Source organism: Perna viridis, chromosome 8, assembly GCF_037379345.1.
Source record: "Perna viridis isolate PV_CMFRI_1.1 ecotype Kerala chromosome 8, ASM3737934v1, whole genome shotgun sequence".
NCBI lineage: Eukaryota > Metazoa > Mollusca > Bivalvia > Mytilida > Mytilidae > Perna > Perna viridis.
The window spans coordinates 5483184-5504382 of record NC_142452.1 but is presented as its reverse complement, the minus strand read 5'-3'; the positions used below and the strand labels follow the sequence as shown (position 1 = coordinate 5504382).

Genomic DNA, 21199 nt, shown 5'->3' with positions numbered 1-21199 from the left:
GACAAAAGGGGAAAGGAAAACTATGACACGTTGAACAGATCAGTTTTCATGGTGCAGATGGATACACAGTAACAATCCACGAGTTCATGATGACGACCATTAAACTTTTGTAGTGGTGACGTCAATCTTGAAGCAACATACATGTAACCCTGTTCCAGAAACCTATTTGTTAGAATTCTAGCATGATACAAAAAGTCTGCATAGTTTCGGCAAGCTCTGGCATAATGTATGAGTTGTGATACAACATGTATGAACACTCCATATACAGGTGCCGAAGGAATGTTGCTATAAATGAAAGGAAAGTTGACAATTCTGAATGAAAAGTCATCATGTTTGTCGTAAAGTTTGGTCAAAAGTTTTCCTTTACCATTGACTTCTAAGTGTAGGTCAAGAAACACATGTATGAGGCTGACTTCACAGTGTCTGTAGTATCCTTTATCTCATGTTCTTTGGGATACAAAATGTAGATGCGATGTATCAAATCCCCAAAATTAGGATTGTTTAAAAATAATATTTCATCTACATAACGGAAACTGAGATTAAAAGATCTAGCTAAACAATATTCTTTCTTTTGGATCAGATCAATTATAAAGTCAGCCTCAAGAGAGTGAAGGAATAGGTCAGCAAGTAGAGGAGCACAATTTGTTCCCACTGGAATGCCAAATATTTGGTAAAAAAGGTGTCCACCACAGGGGACAAATATGTTATCAATTAAAAATACCAGCATTTCGTAAACATTTTCTTCTGTATATTTGGAAGATGATTCGGAATTATTCCTTACAAAGTATGAAGAACATGTCAGTGTTCTTTAAACAGTACAATTTTTAAGTAATTTTATTCACCTGTTTTTTTAACAGTTTGCAAAGTACAATGTAGTAAAAATTCCCTACAGGATCTATATAAAATGCCCTTATTTACATGTAGGCTCAATTATCTCTAAATTAAGTTTGGCAACCTATAGTTTTGAATCAAAATTTTACAGTACTTCTTCGAGAAAAATATTAGGTATGATCCAACTTACTGATATGAACAGGTGACATATACTACATACATGTACATGTACAAAATGTACATATTGTTAGGTACACTATTGTTAGGTATTCTACCCAAGAATGTACACGTATATGTGTACCTGATTCTGGATATCAGTAAATTCAAAGAACATTAACAGCATTCAAATTCACGTGTATTGTTGAGTCAGTCATTCTACATATACAATTTGTATATGTACATGTATAAAACCTTCTGTCTTAACTACAGAATAGTCTTTTTATATGTGTAATATATACATTTGTACATGTACATGTAGCTCGGCAAGGAAAATCTCTTTTGTTTTACACCAGCCCCTACCTCATGGAAATATACAATACATATACACATATACTTGTATATAAATATCTTCTTACCTTGAGCCTCCGTTGGACTGAATGACATCAAGTTACCAGAAGTAGGAGGTCTGGTTGGTGGACGTGAAGGTACTTGTCCAGGAACAGGACGCTGAGGGGCAGGACGAGTAGGCTTGATGTGCTGTCTAGGTATTTTAGATTGATCCTTCGGTTCTTTTTGAGATTTCTTGGACTTTGTATTTGGTGGAGATGATACAGATAAAGTCTTCGGAGGAGACAGTGATTGGTCTCTAGGAACTGAAGGCCTTGGAGGAGGGGGTTTGCGTAGTGATGGTTTTCGACTAAAATCAAGAGCTTCAGACTTTTGTGGAGGTGGTGGAGGTTTTCTCATTGGTACAGGTCTAGTACTTGATGGTTCACCAGATGTTATATCAGTGAAAAATGTAGAATATCCTACTTTTGTTACTGGTGCTCCTACTGAAATCTGACAAGTATTTTGTTGAGATAAACAAATAGATTCTCTGTTGTTAGCAATGTTAGAAGTATTTTGTAATGAACTAGTCAATGGAAAATTTACTGAGTGTCGCTTCTTACTAGATCTGTCATCAACTTTGGTTGAGGACATAGCACTTGGTCTACATAAATCTGCAAACTTATCTTCATTGGTATCATCCATATTTTGTGGTGTTGGAAGTGTGTCTGATCTTCTAATTTCCTTTCGTATTTCTGATCTTACCATAGAATCTATCTCACCAAAAGCTTTTGAACTGTCTTTCGACAGATCACTTTCAAGTTTACTAGACTTTGATAGCTGTGATGATGATTTAAATGATGGTAAATCACTACACGTAGGTTCTATTTGCTGACTTGCTGACTTGCTTATCTCTTTATCATCCCGAAATGACAGTGATTTAGTAATTAATTCAGGTTTTGTTTCCACTAAACTTTGATGTTCACTGTGTTTATTCTGAGAATTGACTGGCTTTGGTTTTAAGATTGGTTTTGGGGCAAGATTAGGTTTAGGCTTACTTGGAAGAGCTGGTTTCTTAAATGAATTAGATTCTATACTAGAATGAGGCACTTCATCCTTAACACTACATTCACTATGCCATGATGATTTTTTCTCTTTTTCTGTACCCAGAAATTTGTTAGTTACTTCTAAAACTTTACCCTGTTTTGACCACAATGAGTCATTGCCCTTAAAGGTTCCATGACCAACATTTTCATGTAATGTGATATTATCACTGGGAGCATTATCACAGGAATGGAAACCACTATCTGTCATGGCTTGTTTACTTTCACTATATGGTGGCAGATCACTGACAATGTCTAAGAACTGCTTGGGAATCATACCTACTTTACCCTGATCAGTTTTTGCTTGTACCCAGTTGTCATCTACATTTTTCATGATTTCTACTGTTTCACCAGTGAACACGGTCAAATCACCATCAACTTCACCACTGAAATCATACAGTACTAATCCATATTCACTAGAAGAGAACGATGACTCCTCATTTGTTGCAACATTTGAGCTATTTATAGGAACTTCTTCTTGTCTACTTTCACTTTCTATGTCAACCTCAATACTGTCAGCATCATATGCATAAGGACAATCCACAACAATAGACACATAACTTGCTGGAAATATTCCTATTTTGTCATCAATTTGACCCTCTATCCATTGAGGGTCTACATGCTGAATTAAGTAAACAATTTCATTTTCACTGAAAGATAGCTCATTAGAAGATTCCCCATAAAAAGGATATAAAGTCATACCATAAGGAGAAATGGAGGATTCCAAGCTCCTTGTATTTTCATTAGTATATGAGAATTGTGTGTTGTATTCTTGAGTTTCTTGAAAACTAGTTGAAGAATCAGGATTATTTTGATTTGTCAGGTTAGCATTGATGTCAGCATAGTTTTCACATTGATATCCTTCATCCTGAACTTTATAATTAGTAGCAGTTGGCTGAGCTATAACATGGCTTCCATTGTCAACCATTGCTTCCTTAGATTGATTACTTTCTGTCATTGAATATTTGTCTTGAATGAGTTCAACACAGGCTGACAGAAACATTCCTGTTTTGTTACCTAGTTCCCCTAAATACCAATCATCATCAATTATTTCAGTTACTGTGACAATATCCCCAGCTTTAAATCCAAGTTCTTCATCTAACTGAGCTGCAGAATCACATAATGCCCTAGCAAACATAGGCTCTGAAGAGTGAACACTAGAGGCTCGATCACGTAAATTTTTAGGGACTTCTAGCTCTATAACATGGGTAAGAGGGAAGATGCCCATTATAGAACCAACTTTCCCTCTCCACCAGTTGATATCTATCTGTTCTACTCCCTCTATCACTGTCCCTGAAAACAGAGGTGGTCCTGGCTGTTGAAAGTCAAGTAGAGTAAATGCTTTTCTATTCATATTTTTCAATTTAAATGGTCATGTAATTTAGGTGAAGTTTTCTATGCCTTCATGATAAAATAAATGAAATGATCGAGCTAGAAAAATTATCACAAATATTTCTTTGAACAAACAGCTATATGCACCCAAATTGAATAGATGTGTTGCTATTGATACAATAAAGTATGTTCTGTCACAACCTCCAAATCTGGTTCTTAAGTACACGCAACAAGTACAAGAGAGTATACATGTACATGTATAAATGTATGCTTACAGGCAGTTACAACTAAGATCACTATAAAACATAAATATCACATACATGTAACTTATTTTTTTGGGGTTTTTTTTTGGTGCAATAAGGGATTGACACTTTACTCTCTATAAACATTAATCAAATGCCTAATTTACTTGACTTCAGTGAGACAAAAATAAATACCTTTCCTGAACTCTAGGTCTCCATCTTGTTGGGCTGGAAAGTTTTCTGTAGCACCAAACACTTTCTGTCCATGGCCAACAGCTGGTAGGTTGATCTTCTCAACAAAACTGCTAGGGAAATTCCCTTCAATGGTCCTATTTATACCATGCAACCAATTACTATCAATACACTTGTTCACCTTGATGATGTCCCCTTTCTTCAGGTTTATCTCCCTTGGGTGACTGGTTTGAAAGTCATACACTGCCCTGACATAATGTCCTACATAATCTGATGCGCCAGGTTTCATCTGAAAAACAATGAAAACAGAGTGTACAATTACCCTTCAGATACTGTAAGATTGGACCAAATTTGATGTGTGCATGTCTTTTGGGTTTGTTTTGTCTGGTCCGAGAGTTTTTGTTGAGTTTAGGTTTAAAATTGGTTTAGAGAATATCTTGCATTAGTGTGTAGCTCTGAGTGCCTTGTATGTAATTTTCAGGACTGAAATCAGCATCAGTAATGCAAAGAAATGGTGTCCACACCAAAGAAACAACTTCGTATTTTAATAGAGAATACATTCAATATTGCATACATTTTTTTTAGTTTGTCATATGTGATACTTATGTGTGGAAGAGTAATCAAGGGAACCAAGGTTATAGCAGTAATCAAAAGAATGTCATCCAGGGACAAAAACCAGACATGGAAAACTGACATATACAACAAAGAACATAAAGAAACTAAAATCATACATACAAAGCAACAAAAGTAAATGAGCAACTCGTACTCCACTAAAAACTGGGAGCATGGACCAGGTGCACCAGTAAGGTAAGTGTCCTCTGCTTTTCTAGAAACACCCGCCAGGTTGCTCATAAAAAGTCAAGTCTGGAGTAGACGAAAGAAGAAAGAAAAATTATGATACATTGAACAAATCAGTTTTCATGGCGCAGATGGATACACTGTAACGATCCACGAGTTCATGATGACAACCATAAAACTTTTGTAGTGATTTCAATCTTGTAGCAACATAACCCTGGTCAAGAAGCCTATTTGTTAGAATTCTAGCGTGATACAAAAAGTCTGCGTAGTTACGGCAAGCTCTGGCATAATGTAGGAGTTGTGATATGTACACTCCATAAGCAGGTGCTGAAGGGATGTTGCCACAAATGAAAGGAAAGTTGACAATTTTGAATGAAAAGTTTGGTGAATAGTTTCCTTTACCACCGATTTCTAAGTGTAGGTCAAGATATGAGGCTGACCTCACAGTGTCTGTAGAATCCTTTATCTCAAGTTCTTTGGGGTAGATGCGATGTATCAAATCCCCCAGACTAGGATTGTTTAAAGATAATACCTCATCTATATAGCGGAAACCAAGATTAAAGGATCAAGCTAAACGATATTCTGTCTTTTGGATCAGATCAGCTATAAAGGGCATAGTTACATTGTGTCTGGATATTAATGTGTCCGAAAAACAACAACATTTTCTCTTTTCAGCAATTTGTTAAATGTATAACTGCAGCACAATTGTGATGTCATTATAATGAATTAAAGCCACAGAAGTGAGAGAACATTCATTTTCCCAATATTTTCATACTTTTCTAAGTTTTGAGCAAGTGTTATATTATTAAGACAAAGTTAATATTTTTGGGCTATGATCTTGGCCTAATGCCCCTACACCTTTTGCAGAAAAGTCATGTTTAAGCAAATAAAAAAGAATTTTATTGACTTTTGAAGGCTTGTAGACTTTTACTGATCTTGCTTCAATTACTTATAGCAGAACTACTGGATTGTATAAACAGCATTTACAACTAATAAAAACAAGACATCTATTGATTATTCCATGTAACTCTATGCTGAACCAATCCATCCTAGAGATTTAGTACTTGTCCACTCATTTTCATGAAAAATGGTCTTGTGCTATACAATCAAGAAAAGTCACAGTCTGAATTTTCTCTGACCCTGCAACCCACCTCAATTACTTGTATCAATATCTAAATATTAAAAGTGGAGGTATTTGAATCTGAAAACTGTAATCATAAACTTGCATTTCCCACGTACATGTAATTTTGAACTGGTTTTTCTTCTAAAATGTTGATCTTTAATAATACTTACTTTAGAGATATGCAAATCTGTAAACCTTTTGGAACAGTTCATGTGGGAGATTCACCTCTGACATTGTCTCCAGTGGGTGATTTTTACATAAAAACTTATTATTTAATATTATTTACAGAAAATATAGTAATTTTAACCAGAAATTAAACCTATCACAAATCATACATTTTTATGTGGGAGATTCATTATCTAGAAAGGGGTGCTGGACATCTTGGCCCTTAGAAAACTTGGGTCATCTAAGAGACAACTTGTACTGTCAAAAAAAGACCATTTGGACCATCAAAAAAGAACATGCAGGCCAACAAATATGACCACTCCAACCATTAAAACAGACAACCTAGACAATCAAGAAGGCCTATTGAGACTTTGGATTTTGTTACTTTTGTTGTCAGGGTCTTTTGGAGCTAACTTGAAGGTGTGTTACTATTTTGGTAATCCCTGTAAGTATTTACTATTTCTATAGGGGTTATATGATGGTGCATTTGTTCCTTTTTCTGCTTCTGAAAGGGTAAAGAATGTGTTCCAAATGCAAAAAAAAAGATTTTAAAAAGGCATCTCAGACAAATAACGATGTAATATAATTCAGTAGATGACAATGAACAACTTCAAACCATATTTGGCACAGTAATGAGTAATTACTTACAATGTACATATTTCAGTTTTATCAAGTTTTCTGTATTTTTATACCCCCACTTTCAAAGTGTCTATTTCTTCAAATGCTCTCATTAAACAATTCCAAGAAGGTGGGTTATGACAAGCAAATACGTTCTTCCTTTTATTAAATACATGTACCATGTCATGTTTTGTACTAACTGATAAACTACCAATAACAAGCCATCAATCGAAACTGACTTGATTTAATTCAGTTTAATTTGAATATATCAATAAAAGTAATTACCAACTTAATTAAAAGCTAACTCAGACAAAAATAATATGTCTGTTTCTTGCAATCCTACCTACATTGTACCTTAGTTTATTGTGCCTACCCTAAACATTGTACCTTAGTTTATTGTGCCTACCCTAAACATTGTACCCTAGTTTATTGTGCCTACCCTAAACATTTTATGACCATTATGGCTCAAGCACTGTATAAGTCAAGATTGTTAATTCAACGTAAAATGTTTTGAAACAAAAATTATTATAGCAATGTTTAAATAAAATTGAATGTTCTGAGTGTAATAAATTTCAATAATTCACACTGTGAAATAAATTCACTAATTTCACTCTCAGACTCTCCCACAAAAATGTCACAACTTTGATATCCATCCACCATTCACAAAATTTGAAATTTATGTTCAGAATAGCAAGGAATAATGGAGAAAATCTAAGTCAAAAATAGAGTAATCAATTAATTATTGTGAATAACCAAAATTTGATCACTCATGCCAACATTCCCAGTTTCTCCAGGTCGATTTGTCCACTGACCAAGTTATGTCCCATTCCTAAAAAAATTGTGGACCTTGAAATTTCATATTTTACTTGGGTCTAAATCTGCAACTTTTGAAATAAAGAGAATAAAAAAAAACCTATTTTGCATAGATTTACTTAAACTTTCAAAAACATCCATTTTTTAAATGAATATTTCGTATCCAGATTTTTCATTTTTAAAGTGGGTTAAAAAACCACCACAAGGGATAGTACCCCAAATAGGGAGTTAATTCTAGTTTCAGAACTTGCTCCTAGCAGCGAAATCGTAGCTCTTGATCTTTTTTTTTTTTGATTTTGCAATCTAGACGTTAAAAAAATACAAAAAAATAGTTACGTTTCGCAGCTAGACTTGCTCCCAACTTGTAAATAAATTACTGAATACAATATCTTCTTTTCTTATATTTTTACAAGAATTCTATACTAACAAAAGTTATTGGTACAGTGCAGCCATACATCATTATGCCCCTGTATAAAATCCCATATTTTATGTTTATTTTTGTAGAGAGCAGAGGATGCTTACTCTACTGATGCACCTGGTCCATGCTCCCAGTTTTTGGTGGAGTCCAGGTTGCTCATTTACTTCTGTTTCTACATAATGGTGCACAATGGGACACAACTCATTGTACATAATTGAGGTCTCACTAACCACTTCCGGGTCAAATGGCCACCCCCCTATGTAGTACCAAAAACACACTGAACCTAGACATATGCACTGTAAGTGCATTATGTGTGTGTATTATGATTAAAAGTAGTCAAAATGAAGCTGAGAATGTGTACTTTAAAATCATATATGTAATTAACTACAAAAGTGTATGAATATTGTTTACATGTGTGAGTAATTTGCCTCCATGCTGTCAGTTAGCAGAACAGGTAAAAATGTGGATTTTCAGTATTATTTATTCAAGTAAATTTTGTGAAGAATTTCTACTATCATCGTACCATTAGCATAATGATTTTGAAAGCCTTTTTTTCCAAGCTTCGCAACGGTATGCAACTTTAAGATGTCCTTTGTCCTGGGAATTCACAGTGAGACTTTGAAAATTACTTTTTTAACATGTAAAGTAATGGAAATGTTAGAAGTGGTTAGTGAGACCTGACATATACATGTAGGTTTCACGAGAGTTACTTCCCCTTATTCATTATCTGGGTGTTAATAGTAAGCATATCTTGATGGAAGTATGGTTGTCAGTCTTCCACGTGTTTGTGTATTTTTTTTCCTTCTTATTCTTTTTTTTTTTTTCGTGTGCTGTTTTTATAGTTAATGTCTGTGTAGATTGGATTTAGGTGGTTTCATGACATTGTGTATTATTTGTATATTGTGTTATTTAGTTAATAATAAAGCACCAGTTTTGCCAAACACAACTATAGTTGTCAATTAACATGTTTTTTATTTCATATTATCTGTAGTGTGCGTCTTTTCCCTGACTAGTCTTTATCCTTGGAATATATTATTTTGATTGCTGCTCGTATTCGTAAACGCATTCATATTTTCAATTTCATGAGATATTTTCATTTCTTGTTTGCATTTTGTACTGTCCAGAATTCAGATTTAGAATGTATATTGGTAAAAACAAATTGCAATGCATTATATTTTTATCGTCAAAACACTTATTACCTTTACTGTTTGATTTTATCACCAAATTTTTGTAGTATATCTGTTTTTGTTTTGATACAGGTGGTCGCCATCTTATACATGTAATTACAAGGGGGAGTAACTGTGGTATTTAGGACAAGCCTATTGCCACGTATATTCTGTTGACAGTAGATATTGGACTGACACGTTATTTTTTATTTTATTTTATTTTTTCGTTTATTGTACATAAAAAGTTAAGTTTTACTTTTTGGATAAATACATACATAAACTTATCAAATGGAAGTTGTAATATTATACTAAATGGTCTTTTGATAAATCTGGCTCTCAATTTATTTTCTTGTAATCACGAATACAATGTATTTTCTACTGATCTTAGACGGAGTAAACACACAAATTTGACATATTTAGATATTCACACAATCAGGGAATGTTGGTCATTATTGTGTCTTTGTGTAATTATTCACTTTTTAAAGTTGATTTTGAAGATGTGTTATCGTTCTTTAACCGTGGATTTTATTATTGTTTTTGTCGGGCCGTTCAGAGCTTACTTAAATGTGTGCTTACACTTGTTGCAAACCTTTGTGTGATCTCTGAAGCAAACATTTGGCTGTCATTTTAACGGAGTTAGACTGCTTTTTGCACGACTTTGAATTGTATAACTTGAAATGAAATTTTATTGTCTATTAAAGTCTTCAAAATGGTATTATTGCAAGTTTTTTGTCAGACTGTCAGTGGTATTTTAGGAATTTTTAACGGGTTTCCTTCAGAATCCATAATTGAACCTGTTCTTTTCAATATTTGTATCAGTGACGGTCTTTTCTAGCAAATAAGTACTTTTTTAATAATTATGCACACAACAATGCTCTTAAACAAAAAAGAATCGGACAGCACTTAAACAGGATTATTTTGGGAGCTCATTTTATACTACACGTATTCTTTTATTATGTCAATGGAATATATTCGTATATTTTAGGCCCTGTTATCTAATGAAAAAGCATAACTGATTATTACCCGCTTAAAAGATTAATTGGATCTTGTTACAAGATTTGTTTGTCAAAATGACGTCACAAAGTATTGTTTAAGGGAATGGGTGGTGCTATGGGTGGCATTTGTTTTACTTAAATCAAAATTTCTACTTTTTCATCATCTTATAATTGTATACTTTTAGGCAATGATTCAACTAACTGAACTAAAGTGCCATCAAAACCACGATGGGTAACAGTAGATTTGGCGGCAGAGTATGAAGATCTTTTATTTATGTTATCAACAGAGACAGTTGCAAGGGTAAATGAATGGTCTCTTACTTGTTGGATTATTCAAATTATTTTCACTTATCATGGTTTGGTTCCGTTCTGAAATCTGTTTTGAAAAACAAGTTTCTAAATTATTTAGAGTTTGATGGTGTAGTGAATTTATCAATTACGCCAGCAATGACTTATTGATAAGTATTGCCTTCGAGACAGATTTGAAAAGAACAGTAAAATCATGATATAACTTATCTTGATCAAAATTTAGTAAAGAAGTAACACAAACGAAAAACTCCCACAGTCCTGGCGGGCAATTACTTTGAAATGTTTCGATGTACTTTGCATCACAGGTAATTGAAAATTCAAATGTTTTAGACAAATATTCACCGCATATCAAATTTAAAAACTTTAATTTCTCACAGGTCAGGTTAATTATATAATTGAATGGTACGCATGCATTTCTTTTTCAGAACTGGGTTTTTCCTCCTGAATGATTTGTTTTGTTTACGGAAATGATGTAGTAAGTATTTTTGTTTTGTCATTAATAACCTTGAATTACCATAGTTTCTATTTATTGAACTCGTTCTACAGTTACAGTAAATCGATAAAAAATGCTGTAAGTTTTCAAATATAAATCGCGAATTGTTTGACTTGTCTGGTGGAAAAAACCCTCCGAACTGTTTATAATGTCTACTAGATTTGACAGGAGCAATATCTTTTCTTGGAGAATTTCATAATTAATCTACTTATTTAATTAATAGTAATAATGAATGACTGTTACTGAAAAGTTCTGAAGCCTTATCTGAATATTTCTTGACAAAGTCATTTGGATTACACTCTACATTCACTGGTTGTTCATTTCAACACCTTCATGCCTTTGAATATCAAGAGGGCATGCTAAATTACCATGTAGTAAATGTAAAGATGAGATTTGGTTCAAATGTTGTACTAAGTGTTGTTCAATGGTAAGAGGATATATCTTCTTAGATAAATCATTTGAACAACAATGTAAAACATATCTCACTTTTTTTTAACCATATTTCATAAAGATGAACTAATATTCAGTGCCTTTTTCAGCAGGGACAACAACAGCTTATGCACATAAAAAAATAAAAGGACTATTTATTTCGGACAACTGGAATAAAGGGAAGCATATTCTAAATTTCAATAATTATGAACAAAATAAAAAAAAAAAAAAAAAAAAAAAAAAAAAAAATTCATAAATAGTATGGCCTAAGATATGACAGGATCAAATTATAAAAATTCCAAGAAGCAACAGCAACTAGAAGAGCCAACTAATTTAATAATACTTTTCAAATATATGTACTGTCATAATTTAGAAAAAGTTTAACGACACCAACAAACAATAATAAACTTCCTATAAGGCACAGAATATGTTTTACTAAACTAAATGTAATTGTATATTGTATAAATTAAACATGTTTTCCGAACAATTAAGTACTTCTCCGCCTAAGAATCAGGCAAAATGTGTATAAGATGTGACACATGAAGAAAAAATACAGACATTTTATTGCACAATCCAAGTATTTATACCTCATAACCTCAAGAAATTATTGTCAAAGTGTTTGAAAAGTTTGCCTTTTTAAGATATTGATAGGTCAAATTTAGTTGAAATGCACTGTGGAAAAATGGCGGGAAAATTTTCCCGAAATTTTTTCTTATATAAGCAGTCAAAAAATATCTACATTACCGATGCTTCAGGATAAATTTAAATAGCTGTTCAGTTGTTTTCTAGATGTGTTGAATGTATTTGAGGCAAAAAAGACCATTACCTGATTCTTACACAGAATGGTACTAACATTACTTGTGACAAATAAAAGAATGTTCACTTTGACCCAATATTAGTTCCAAGTACAGTTTCTAGTCTTGCTGTCATTAATATAAAACTGATATTTCAAATCTAAGGCCAATACAGCAACAACTTCTGAACTTTAAAGAATAATCCAAGGAACCAATGTTATATAGCGGTAATAAAAATGTAATCCAGGGACAAAGACTAGACATGGAAAACAGACAAACACAACAAAGAACATGAAGTAAATGAAATCATACATACAAAGTAACAAAAGCAAATTAAAAATCACTCGATTTCACACAACCGTGACAGAAGAAAATATTCAATATTTCAACATACATGCAACAAAAAACAACAACAGTTCATAAATAGTTTAATTGTAACAACAACAGTTTCAATACTAAGAAAAAAACTAACAGAGGTAAAATTTCAAACCACAGGTAAACATGAATTACTGCAATTAGAAAAGAAAAACATCTTATGCGTAATTTGTGGTATTACAGATTTCAAAATATCTGGAACACTGATGCTTAATTCCTTTAATAAGCTCCTTTCTTTTTTCGAGTTTATGGAAAAGCACACGTTACGTTAGTTTAAACAACAACATGTTCAAAAAAATAAAAAGCACAAGAACGCATGAGCACTTCATGTTACAAAGGTAATAAACAAAATATTTAAGAAAAATGACAAATTGATTCGGAGTACCCCATACAATAATCTCAGTTAACGGCAAAGTCTATGTTTAGCTTTAAGAAACGACAAACTGGAACCATCAGGTCAAAATGGCATGACCTGTTTAGAATAACAACGTTAGTTAAAAGAAAGAGTAATCGAGGGTAACAAGATTATAGCGGAAATCAAATGAATGTAATCCAGAGACACTGACCAGATATGGAATACAGACAAACACAACAAAGAACATAAAGTAACTAAAATAATACATACAAAGTAACAAAAGTAAATGAACAACTCGAACTCCACTACAAACTGGAGAATGGACCAGGTGCACCGGTAGGGTAAGCGTCCTCTGCTTTTCTAGAAACACCCGCCGAGTTGTTAATAAAAAGTCAAGTCCGGGGTAGACGAAAGAGGAAAAGAAAACTATGACACGTTGAACAAATCAGTTTTCATTGTGCAGATAGATACAATACCAATCATAAAAGCATAATATGTAATGTTTCAAAGCTGGAATTTTAAAAATGGAACGAATCAGCATAACTTATTAGATACATTCCGGTATAGTTACAAATGTACTAGTGGTTTAAACACATTGTTTTTTGTGGTACCAGAGACTACTTATATCAACTAATCTTCCTAAATAATTACAACAGTAAACACAATCAAAATGACGGTACTGAATACAACGAACTAAATACAACTATAAGTAATAGTAGAGTAAAGAAAAAAGCTACAAGAAAAAAATACCGGGAACAGGAGTAATTGATGGTAAAATATAACACCTAGGTGCATGAGTAGAGTCACCCATGTAAATCAACACAACAAATAGTTACAAAGGTATTTTCTTAACCATTTTTTTATGATCTCCTGTAAACACTGACTCGTTTTTTAGCTAACCTGGCCGAAGAGCCATGTGAGCTTTTGCCATCACTTGGTGTCCGTCTTCGTCGTCGTCGTCATTAACAATATTTCAAAACTCTTCTCTTCTGACACTACTTGACTAATTGGAACCAAACTTGGTATGAATGTTCCTTGGGGTATCCTGCATAGAATTGATTTGGGGATTTTTGATCCGTCAAAAAACATGGTCGCCATTACTAACAATAGAACATAGGGATCAGACAGTAGTTTTTCGCATATATCTCCAAAACCGTTAAATTTAGCCAAATTTTGACTTGTACAAAAGTGTTTAGCATGATGTGAATTATTTGTGTTCAAATTTTCATTTCAATCTGTTAAGCCATGTTGGAGATATTGCCCTTTTTCGACGTTTTTTTTTGCAAAATTGAATGTTATTTCTTTTAAAAAAATATTCTCCTCTGACACCAATTTGACCAATAGGACCAAACTTGGTATGAACGTTTCTTGGGATATCCTACATAGAACTGATGTGAGGATTTTTAATCCGTAAAAAAAACGGCCACCGTTACTAAAAATAGAACATAGGGGCCAGACAGTAGTTTTTCGCATATATCTCCAAAACCGTTTGGTTTAGCATAATTATTTCAATTGCTGAAATGATTTTTATTATAAGGCCTTCGATTCATTATAAGAGTTATTGCCCTTGAAAGATGAAAAATGTTTTTTTTTTCAGTTTTCAGCCAATATCGTGAAAACTATGATGGATAGAAAGAAACTTTCAATCGCTGAAATATCCTTAAGATAGTCCTACTAAAGTCTTGTTGAGTCAAAATTGTTGGACAACTCCTTGTTAAATTTATTGCTCTTGAATGACAAACTTTCACCAGATGGACGATTCAGACTCCTAGGAGTCTCTTGTTGTTATTTCTCCTGGAAGTAATCCTTTCCATTTTGATACTAAAGCAAATAGCAAAAGAAAGGAATAAAAGATAAATGTAAGAGTAATCAAGGGAACCAAGGTTATAGCGATAATCAAAAGAATGCAATCCAGGGACAAAGACCAGACATGGAAAACAGACATAAACAACAAAGAACATAAAGTAATTAAAATCAAATATATAAAGTAACAAAAGCAAATGAGCAACTCGGACTCCACTAAAAACAATAATGAATCGAGTCGAAAATTATTGACCCTGTATAATCACATAATTCTTTCTATAATCAGGCTAATTAATAACTTCGTGATTGAATCAGAATGGATAAATTTTACTACAATGTCCCCGACTGATGTTCGACTGTCACTAGTACAGACTAAATGACAGTGACAAAAACTCGGAACTTATACATGTTGAACCCCTCCTAAAATGTAGTGATGAGGAGAGGAGAAACCTATTGTACATAGAGAATGCGAAGGTTAGTAAGCAGGTTTTCTTGAAATGTTTGTCATCAGGTTTTCTGTAGAGTCCATAGGTCAAGAAAGAAAACAATTTATATCATGTACAATACACCCTTACTTGAAAAAAGGGAAAACAAATTGAGAAAAAAATCATTACGTAGAAAAATTAAAAGAGGTAAGTACAAATATTTCAATTAGCCTTTTAATATCTACAGTCTGGAGCAAGCCAGTAAGTGAATCTAATAAAACCACAATGTTCCCAAAACAGTAATACTTAACTGTAGCTAGGTACTTCCAGCCAGTTTGTTCAACACTTGTTGCTCCTACATTATTGAAATGATCACCATATAAAACACACGTCTTTTATCAAGCAGTTTTGCTGAACAGAAACACAGCCAATTTTGAAGCTGCACGTTAAGACACATTCCAAACTACCAGGAATATATAGTGATTCTATCTTCACAGTTTAGGAAATATACAGAACCATAAGAAATAGAGTGAAAAGTGCTTCATTAACCAGACTTAAGTAAGGTAGTTGAAGATGAAATACACTTCTTCTATATTTGCCCATGTTACAAGAACAACAGGAAATTATTTATTGGTGAACTTTTCATAAAATACTTTCATCCGACTGTACTTGATAAGGATAACTTATATATATATATAGCTCATGTATAATTATGACATTCAATTTAATTCTAATATGGATTAACATGTAACTTGACTTATTAATGTAAGTTGATTGTTTCTCTTCTTGGTAGAAAATTATGAGTCTCCTTCCATGTTGGGCTTGGTCTCCTCCAATTTTTTCAATGTTGGTCGTTTGTACAAGTTATTATTTAGTGTTATTACACATCCTGATGCATTTGTTTTATTAAACGTTTAATATGTTTGTTATGCGGGATGTTCGTTTTTAGTGTTATAGATAAAACTACAGAAACAAATAATGTTAGAATAATTGATACCTGATGCAAGCGCAAATCGAAAACCATATTTAGTTGGTGCAAATCGGAACACTCTATCTGAGACTGGCTGCCTGATATCTGAATGTATCATACAGCTAAAATAGTGAAATTAAAAATAAAGCTGTAAAATGTTTAATTTTGAAAAAATGCATTCTGATAATAAAACTATTGAAAAAAATATAGCTTAATACCGATGAATACTAATGTGAAAGGAAAATAAATCGATGAATTGCGTTAATTTCTTAAGTTTCCACTTCACCTTCAATTACTGATTATATCAATGGTGCATTTATAAGTATCAAATATAAAATATCGGCAAAATATCGAAGTGTCAGCAGTGGGTTGATTCAATAATATAATTTTGACAAATTAATGAATATTCAAAATTTCGAACAGATATTTATATTTGATCAATTTTATATGACCGCTCTATATGCATTCTGGTAATTCATGATTCATTTGATTAATATATAAGGGTAATCAAGGGAATCATGAGACGAGCAGAAATAAGAACATAAATTAACCAAAATAGCACGTACAAAGTAAAAAAATAGTAAACGAGCAACTCGGACTCCGTCATAAACTAGGAACATGGACCAGGTGCACCGGTAAGTGTCCATTGCTTTTCTGGAAACACCCACTGAGTTACTCATAAAATCTACAGATTGGGGTTGACAAAAGAGCTTGGCCGAACTATAAATCATGGTGCAGGTGGATACACCGTAACGACCCATTATGCATAATGAAACCATAAAACTTCTGTAGTGATAACTTCAATCTAGTTGCAACATAATCTGTTCCAAAGCCTAATTGTATGATGTTGAGCATGTTAAAGTAAGTGAACAGATCTAGAGTACTAAATAAAACTTGATAAATTGGTTCGTAGTACGCCTATAACCGTACGCAATGGGAACGTCCATGTAAAGCTAATGAAAGTACGGCATGCCTTGTCTAGAATAACAGATGAAGAAATTACAACAACCTACCCTACAAAGATTAATTATTTTGTTTATGTAGTGGGCATCTTCATTTATCTGACTTACAGTAAAGTTTTTGCATCGGCAAAATTACTTTTTTGGTTTAACCATACTGCATTTCAATTTTTGCTTATTCATTCTGGAAGTATTTATTTCCATTTTAGCATATGTAAATAATGAATGAAAATGGAAAGATGAATCTAATCAGAAATTATTGATTCTGTATTCCTACTTTCTTGTTTGCCAAAGCAGGCTTTATAATAATTTACACCGTGATTGAATGAGAATTGGTTTATTTCATTACAAAGTTCTGGACTTATGTTCGACATTAACCTTTAAACATTGACAGTGACCAAATTCTGAATTAAAAAGGCGGGATCCCTCCTCGATTGTGAATGTGGTAGAGTGTATTTTCAGGTACATATAATTGATTAGATATTTTATAGAGATTTTCAGAGTGCAACAGTTATTTTGTTCATTAATGGTATTGATTGTAATGCTTATTTGTTGTTTAACAGATTGCATTCATTAAATATGAAACTAGATTTGAAATTGAGTTTTTTTTTTTTAATAAAGATGATTTTGTTTACACTGTAATTTGTCAATAAAGTCATGATTCAGTAACTACAGGTTTAATATACCTATAGTCATGGCTCAGTGACCACTGTTTTTAATATACCTATGTTTACTAATTATAACCATCTATTACCATTACTTTCTATTGCAATCTGAATCTCTTTGGAGGGAAATATCTTTGTCCCTTTGTTATAAGGCAGGAGTGGAAAATTGGTCAGACATTATGGACACCTTCATTACTTTGTCCACTGTAACAATATTGATTTTTAGCTAGTCAATCAGTGTTCTCAGTACTTTAATATTTGTTAAAGTGTGTAACCTTAGTTACTCCCTTTTATTTAAAACTCTGTTATGTAATGTGTTGACCCTGTTTGTGTGTTTTATGCTGATGGAATACAAGTTGAACACGACAGTTGTTCTTTGTCATTCGCCACACACCACTCGAAAACATTACATGGTGTCAGGTATTTACGGGAAACACAATTGTAATGGATCCAAACGGTGTTCCTCAACCTCAGATGAACTAGGAGTTCACAAATTTAGTGGAAACATGGAAAAAGTTAAAGCAACACGTGGGACTAATCCTTGATGGACCCCTCGCCGAAAATAATGAGAAGGTAAAGATCACATATCTACTTCTATTGGTCGGTGAAAAGGGGGTTGACATATTTAACACTTGGCAATTCACTGAGGACGATGCAAAGAAACTCTGTGCATTTCGACAAATTTCTTGCATACATCCAACCCAAACAAAATTCTCTGCTCGCCAGATGTAAATTCAGACATGAAACCCAGGGCAATGAGACCGTAGAACAATTCGTTACTAGACTGAAACTCATTGCTAAAGACTGCAATTTTAAAGACCATGATGAGATCAACAAGGATAGCCTTGTTTTTGGCACAAACTCCCCTAAAGTGAAGGAAAAAACTTATAAACGAGGGCGATGCATTGACATTGGCGAAAGCTTATTGCTCAAGCCTTTGAGTACAACCAAGGACAATTAAGAGAAATTAAAACAATGGAAACTGCTTATAGTTCTAACACAGCCGTACATGATCTGAAAGCTAGACACACTCAAGATATAATAACAGTACCTCTTATAGAAAGGACCACCCATTTGACAAAGGAGATAATGTTGCGAACAAGGTACAAGCTAGGTCCAACCCACATCAGAAGTCACCATGGACACAGCAACAGAATAAAGGTGAAAAGTGGGGGAATTTTCATTCTAAACTTGAAGACTGCCCCGCAAAAGGGAAACAGTGTAACATTTGTCAAAAATGGACAAAGCGTGCCGGTCAAAGCCAAAAGTTTATGGTGTACAGGCAGAAGACGCTCAGCAGAAAGACGATGATTTTTTCATAGACTGTATTAATGATGATCGTGGTAAAAATATATGTAATGTTAAAAATGATCAAGCTTTTGTAACAATTGATGTATGTTCCAAACCAATTAAGTTTAAGCTTAACACAGGGTCACAGGTTAACATTCTTCCTAAACATGTATTTGAAAGTCTCAATTTTAAGGATTCACTTAAAAAATCATCATGTACACGTACTGCGTACAATGGTAGCGCACTTGGCGTCTGTTGTCTTCCCTGTAATTACAAGTAAAGTTGAGTGAAGTAGAGTTCTATTGTATAGATACTCATTCTCCACCTATTTTAAGTCCTGTTTAGACTATCAACCGATTAAATTAGTGTATACATGTAATGCAGACCCAAAACCTAAGTCGTCTGGCTCCGAGCCAATGAATAAGGCATCAATACTCTCTGAGTATTCCGATACTTTTAAAGGTGTTGGTCTAATTCCAGGTGAAGCTGATATACACATTTACACCAAGGTCCCCCTTGTAGTACACCCCATAGACGAGTTAGACAGGATGGAGGCTGACGTAATTTGTAAGGTTAACAACCCCACCCCATGGGTCAATTCGCTTGTTGTTGTCGAGAGGCCAAATGGTAAACTTAGAGTCTGTCTAGACCCCAAAAACTTGAACTCTGCCACTCAAAGGCCACACTACCACATGAAGACTCTAGAGGACATCCTACCCCTGTTGTCAAATGCACAATATTTTACCAAACTTGATGTCCGTTCAGGATATTGGGCCATTAGTCTTTCAGAACAGTCTTCATATTTGACCACATTTAATACCCATCAAGGCAGGTATCGTTTCAAGCGCTTTACCATTAACTGCTCCCAAGACTTGTTCCAGTCCAAAATAGACGAATATTTGGCAGGACTCGCCGGTGTGTTTGCTATCGTGGATGATATTTTGGTTTTTGACCCTACACGAGGGGAGCATGACACGAAATTGCGCAAAGTTTTGATCTACATAACAAAGGTGTCAAACTGAATGACGACAAATTAGAGGTCGATGTCACAGAGGTGACATATTTTGGTCATGCGTTGACATCCTCAGGTCTTTAAGCTAACCCCAATAAGGTCAAGGCCATTCTGGTCATGCCTCCCTCACAACAAACCTGAACTGCAAACGGTATTAGGTATGGTAAATTATCTCACAAAGTTTGCGCCAAACTTGTTAGAAGTTACAAGCCCCCTACGTCTATTGTTAAACAAGAATAGTGAATTTTCTTGGGACACACCTAAGATTGAGGCGTTTAATAAGGTCAAAGAGATACTGACAATCTCACCAGGTCCCATACTCGCTTATTATGACCCTCGCAAGGACCTAACCTTACAGGTAGATGCTTCTAAATATGACTTAGGTGCTGTGTTGCTCCAAGATGATAGGCCAGTGGCTTACGCTTCTCAATCATTAGCTGCTTCGGAAGTTAATTATGCACAAATAGAAAAAGAGATGTATGCAATAGTCTTTAGGTGTATTAGATTTCATCAGTACATTTATAGCCGTCCAAACCCAGTTAAAGTTGAGACTGACCATAAGCCTCTGGTTTCTATTATGAAAAAGTCCTTGTTAGATGCCCCCGCTAGACTCCAGCGTATGATTTTACAGTGAGAGCGTTACAATCGTGACCTTGTACACCTTCCGGGTAAATGTATCCCAGTTGCTGATACTTTGTCCCGCAGAGTTTTATCTGACACTTCTCAAGGTCTTTCTGACAGTTTTGAGGCACATGTACACATGGTTCTTCCTTGTTTGGCAGTTAGCAAAAAATGCAAGAAATCGAAAAGGCCTCTATGTCTGACCTTCAATTTAGAATTTTGAGATCCGTAATTATTAGAAGGGCGGCCAAATTTTCGCAATGAATGCCATCCCCCCCCCCCCCCGGTGTTAAATTGTTCAATTTGTCTGGAACGTAGAAATGCAAATGCTAAAGAGCCATTAGAACCCCAAAAATTCCACAATACCCTTGGCATGTCGTTGCTACTGATCTGTTTTGCTGGAATAGTGCTGATTAC

At 34.0% G+C, this 21199-nt stretch overlaps 1 protein-coding gene across 4 annotated transcripts in view; it reads right to left on the bottom strand.

Annotated features, from left to right (window-relative positions):
- The window catches only part of LOC148609067 (dynamin-binding protein-like), a 35875-nt gene extending 26461 nt beyond the window's left edge, over positions 1-9414 (bottom strand). The window contains exons 1-3 of one of the 4 annotated variants that reach the window (XM_088542273.1): positions 9321-9414; positions 4190-4475; positions 1407-3713 (exon numbers count right to left, since the gene is read on the bottom strand). In XM_088542273.1, coding sequence (XP_088398399.1) covers positions 1407-3713; positions 4190-4475 — 2593 coding nt within the window. In that variant the 5' untranslated portion in view covers positions 9321-9414. Of the gene's footprint in view, positions 1-1406; positions 3714-4189; positions 4476-6277; positions 7720-9320 lie in introns of those variants that run through there. The other 3 variants (XM_088542275.1, XM_088542272.1, XM_088542274.1) reach the window with 3 other exon arrangements.
- Positions 9415-21199: the final 11785 nt, after the last annotated feature.